Source organism: Ictalurus punctatus, chromosome 27 (genome assembly GCF_001660625.3).
Source record: "Ictalurus punctatus breed USDA103 chromosome 27, Coco_2.0, whole genome shotgun sequence".
Classification (NCBI taxonomy): domain Eukaryota; kingdom Metazoa; phylum Chordata; class Actinopteri; order Siluriformes; family Ictaluridae; genus Ictalurus; species Ictalurus punctatus.
In genome coordinates, this window is record NC_030442.2 from 11192501 (window position 1) to 11197500 (window position 5000).

The window sequence follows — 5000 nt, forward strand, 5'->3', positions numbered from 1 at the left end:
ATAATAATAATGAGTAGTGTTTTACTGTCCCATTCCCAAACCATGTTTCAAACGGCATTCAAACCATGCATCAAAAATCTATTAAAACATTATATATTAAAACATCTGCTTTAAATGCATCTGCTTATCTTAAACATATAGGCTACTTTACCAAATATTTTATGCAAATAATGATATTAAAATCCGTGTATTCAATTTGCATTTTCTAAGGCTGAAGGGAGCTCATATAATCTCGGCACACACACACACACACACGCACGCACGCACGCACGCACTCTTACACACACAGACACACACCTACTACTACAACTTCTACTACCACGACTAGGCTACTACTACTACACACCAGACATATTCCTTATTTTATGCAAATCTACAAAAGCTTCTGACCTTCATTTAGTCAGAAGGTCAACGATGCCTTTTAGCTCTGACTTTTATAAGCAGTATATCCCTTACTTGTATTTATTATTTAAGAATGGATAGAATAGCCCATGCAGGGATGTGTATTACTGCACTAATGTAACATTTCACTGTTAGTCAGGAGTGTTGCTGGTACGAATATTTTATACGGGAGTTTAAAAATAAATAAATAAACACATAAAACAGGCCTCAGGTCAGCAATGGGTTTAATGGTTAGGGTTAGCATCTCTCTCTCTCTCTCTCTCTCTCTCTCTCTCTCTCTCTCTCTCTCTCTCTCTCTCTCTCTCTTTGAACTTGAAAATAAGATAGAATGATGCTCGAAGCTTCCGCACGCACTCGCATTGAGATTAAGAGGAGGCTCAACATCCAAACACGGCTGCGACATGAACTAATTATCTTTACTAAAACACTGAAAACACACGCACACACACACACACACACAGAGAGAGAGAGAGAGAGAGAGAGAGAGAGAGAGAGAGAGAGAGAGAGAGAGAGAGAGAGAGAGAGAGAGCGCAGACTTTTCGGAATGATCTGAGATGAAATGTGCAGCATTTCATTAAGTTGGAATAAAATGAATGTCTGTGAAAACAGAAGAAGGGAATAAAGATATAAGCGACGAGCTACGAGCCTACACAGTACACAGGTCTATTTTTTCTTTCATTCTTTCTTCATATTTTTAAGCTCGTGTGTGTGTGTGTGTATGTGTGTGTGTGTGTGTGTGTGTGTGTGTGTGTGTTAGAAGTAAAAGTGCATAAACTCTATAGGAGCAGAGCAAGAGTTTCGGCTGTTGGTTCGAGCTGCTTGTTATCAGCACTAAAATCACGACCACAGGCAGGAAGAGAAAGAGTCTGCACTGCAGAAGTATACACAACAAACCTCACTCTCTTAGTGCTGAATGAACTCTTGCAAAATACAAAATACTCCTCCAGCCTTGCACAGTTCATTTGCGTCCATCTTCTGATGATTGTACTGCAATCTATCAGGTTGAATAATCCTATATTCTATATCAAATCCTAGGTTGTTATTGAAAAATGCCCCCCCTCTTTGTTCATGTAAACTCTTCCTGGATTGACTCCTAATTATCCAGTGACAGTTGGAAGTAATACTCTAAGCGACTACGTGCGCAGACACTTTGGCTACGTCTCAAACCGCACACCCAGACTCCTAAATGGTGTGTCAAAAATAGTCCGCCGACCCAGGCAACCTATAACCCAGGTTCCGTCCAAACCCACACACTACCGTGCTAAATTGTGTGCCACGATCATGCGTGACGTTTTCTATTATTTCTGAAAGTACGTAGTTCTGTGTAGTGGGTTAGGTTGCGGTTTGAGACGCAGCTCGTGTAAGAGCGCTCTTATGAAAAAGAAGGGGGGAAAAAAAGATGATGATGAACAAGAAGAAGCAACTCACAGACGTGTGTGTGACACTGACGGACGCGCCAATCGCTTGAGACGGACAGATGCTTGGGCGGATCTAATCGAAGGGCACGCGCGCAGCTACGGTCGGGCACGAGCGTCCCGAATCAGCGACACGCCGCTCTTTCACACTCGGCTCTCCCGCGCGGACGGAGCGGACACGTCTCAGTCTCAATCTCATCTAACGCCTCCAGATTTGACCTGGCTTCTTTTCCAAGGCCTCGATTACTCTTTTCCCCCCTTTTATTCCGACCGTGTACTGTCCTGATTGAACGAGGACGGAGGAGAGAAAAAAACCCCAACCAAAACAAACGGGCGAAGAGGCAGACGCGGACGCGGACGCAGGCACGTGCGCGTAGAAAGAAGGGAGAAGCAGAAATCTGACAACTCACCGTAATGCATGTTAGAAACAATTCGTGTGTCTATGTCCCTCCATAACACGCTTTGCTTCCAGGGAGGACCTCTCTGATCTGAAAGATAATCTGAAAACGGACAAAATTTATCCACTTCTAGAAGATCTGACAGTGCTACACTAACTTTCTTCTGCAGACAATAAATATCCTGTCTGTCTAGCCTTAATGCTCAAACTATACACAGATGTAATTCTTGATCAGATTTTGAGTTTTTTTTTTTTTTTTTTTTGTAAATCTTACCGTTATTAAAAAGAAAATCAAAAAATAAAATCAAAGTTCCTTTCCAGTCTGCGCAAAAAAAAAAAAAAAGACACCAAAAAGCTGTTTTGATCAGACATTAGAAGGGGGGGGAAAAGGAGTCTCGGAGCGTTAAAGGGGAAAAAGTCGCGGCTGCTTCGGCTTGTTGCTGTTTTTAAATACCTGCTACACAAAGAAGCAGGGAAAAAAGTGCGATTAGCGGCCAAGAAAGTGTTTTTTGGCAGTAGCTTGGCGCTCAGTGCGCGCGCAACCCCGGCGCGGGTCCGTCCCCCCTCCTCCTGATTACAGCCAGAGACATCCAATCAAACGCCGATCTCATCGATCCCTGCCCGCTCACCGCGGATTTTGGAGGCGCTCGGACAAAATTAAGCAAGCAGGCATCGGCGCGGGAGGGCGACAAGTTCCTCCGTCCGTCTCTTCCTTCATCATCCTTTTGTCTGTGTTGTTTTTTTTTTTTCTAAAACTCCCTTTTGCTTGTCGGTTAAAAGAAATAAAGATGGACGTTTGAAGGCGAGAGGAGTCTTGGAGTCTTTGGGATTTTTTATTTTTTTTATTTTTAGCGGAATGGCAACAGCGGCGCACTGAAACACTGACCCTAACCCTAAGCGCGTTTACTTTGAACCCCAGGATCGGATTCCTCATGGATAACGCAGTTGATCAAGCGAGCGAGTAAGTAGCCTACGCTTCATGTTTAACACGTTTGTTGATAAATCGGACGGGAGAGCCTGTCTCGTGCACTTGCAGTGGCGCGGGGATTTTACGCTCGTGCTGCATGTTTATTTGCTCCGTTCAAATTCACTCCATTAAAAAAAAAAAAAAAAAAAAAAAACAAACTGTTATGATATGCATATGTAAATGTCAGTGGTTGTAAACCGGCCCAATCAGTGCTTGTGTATGGGTACTTCACTGCTATTGTGCATTGTGTGACTGCAGTAGAGACACAGAGAGACAGAGAGAGAGAAAGAGAGACAGAGGAAGACAGACATATGCCTGTAGCCTCCTGACAGGCGCTATAGCTAAACCATCCGAGGTGGAAGGAGTTAATGTGACAGTGCTTGATGTTTGCCCCCCCTTGCTTTTGCAGGACTTTTGAGTGACGCGATCATTTTCGTGTTTTTTCTCCCTTAAGCTCGCCTGTTGCGGCTGCCAGCGCGGACTGAGTGAGAATCGCAGCGAGCCTCAAAGCGGTTTTTCCCCTTCTTCCTTCTCGCACCGCTCCGCACCGCTCGAGACCGAAAGCGAGGGCGAGAGAAGGAAAACGCGATCGCCTTTTCAGCTCCTTCGGCTTCACGTCTGCACCTTTTCTTCGTCGTTTCTTCGTCTTTACATTTTTTTTTTGAGGGGGGGCTCTGAGAAAGCCTCATGCCATCCTGGTGAAAGAGTGAAAAGGCGCCGCGGGAGCCGCGTGAAGAAGGGAAGCGCAGCTCGGAGCGAGAAGAGCCGAGCAGCTCCGGACTCAAACTCTGCAGAAAGACCCTTCGACAAACACACACACACACACACACACACACACACACACACACACACACACACACACACACACTTTCTCTCTCTCTCTCTCTCTCTCACACACACACACACACGCAGACCACAACACTCCACCATGCCGAGGAGGAAACAGCAGGCGCCCCGGCGCTCGGCAGGTACAGTCCTTCCTTCATTTATCCCCGTGTTTCTGTACACAGCGCTGCGTTTATCTCACTTTAAGTTCCGAGTGTGTGCGACAAACGCGTGGGCTGTGCGATACGCGCGCGCACTGAGGGCGAAGATATAGATGCAGAAAAAAAGTTTTTTCTTTTCTTTTCTTTTCTTTTTTTCATCAAAGTTTTGAAAAAGTGGTATCTTAGTTTTTAATAATAATAATAATAATAATAATAATAAATATTATTATTATTATTATTATTATTATTATTATTTTATAATTTTTTAAAAAGTTATTTAAGTTTGTTATCCCAGGCACCGCATGGTGTATTTAAATATTTAAATATTGAAATCCTGCCACAGATACAGGTAAATTAATTGCACTCTATTAGAAAGATGTTTTCCTCATAATCTTTCCCCCCTTGAAACTTGTCGGACATTGCAAAATAGGCCAGCCTGGTGATTTATTCCAGAGCACTGTGATTTTCTCAAATTTCCAGCCTAATAGGGAAACAGCTAGGTTACTTTGAACAGGAAGGGGGACTGCTTGCTTTCCAGATAGCTTTCCAGTCAGCTTGTCTCTTTCCTTTCTTTTCCACTCCCTCCATCCTCTCTTTTTTTCATATCGACTCTGTGAATTAGAGATCTATAAAGAAGCGTTGAGGAGGGGAAAAAAAGAGCTTCAGGGTGTCAGCTGACTGTCAGGACTCCTTTTGATGCTCCTTGCTGTTTTTATCTCCTTGTTTTTCCTGGCAACAAACGTCTGCTCACCAAACGCCTTCCGCCTGTGTTTATAAGTATATTATTATTATTATTATTATTATTATTATTATTATTATCATTATTTTTGTAC

The 5000-nt window shown here is 43.5% G+C and overlaps 1 protein-coding gene across 1 annotated transcript in view; it reads left to right on the forward strand.

Moving 5' to 3' along the window:
* Positions 1–2791: 2791 nt before the first annotated feature.
* tshz3b (teashirt zinc finger homeobox 3b) overlaps positions 2792–5000 on the forward strand; it is a 47122-nt gene continuing 44913 nt past the window's right edge. The window contains exons 1-2 of the mRNA XM_017458779.3: positions 2792–3175; positions 3636–4149. Coding sequence (XP_017314268.1) covers positions 4110–4149 — 40 coding nt within the window. The 5' untranslated portion in view covers positions 2792–3175; positions 3636–4109. The remainder of the gene's footprint in view (positions 3176–3635; positions 4150–5000) is intronic.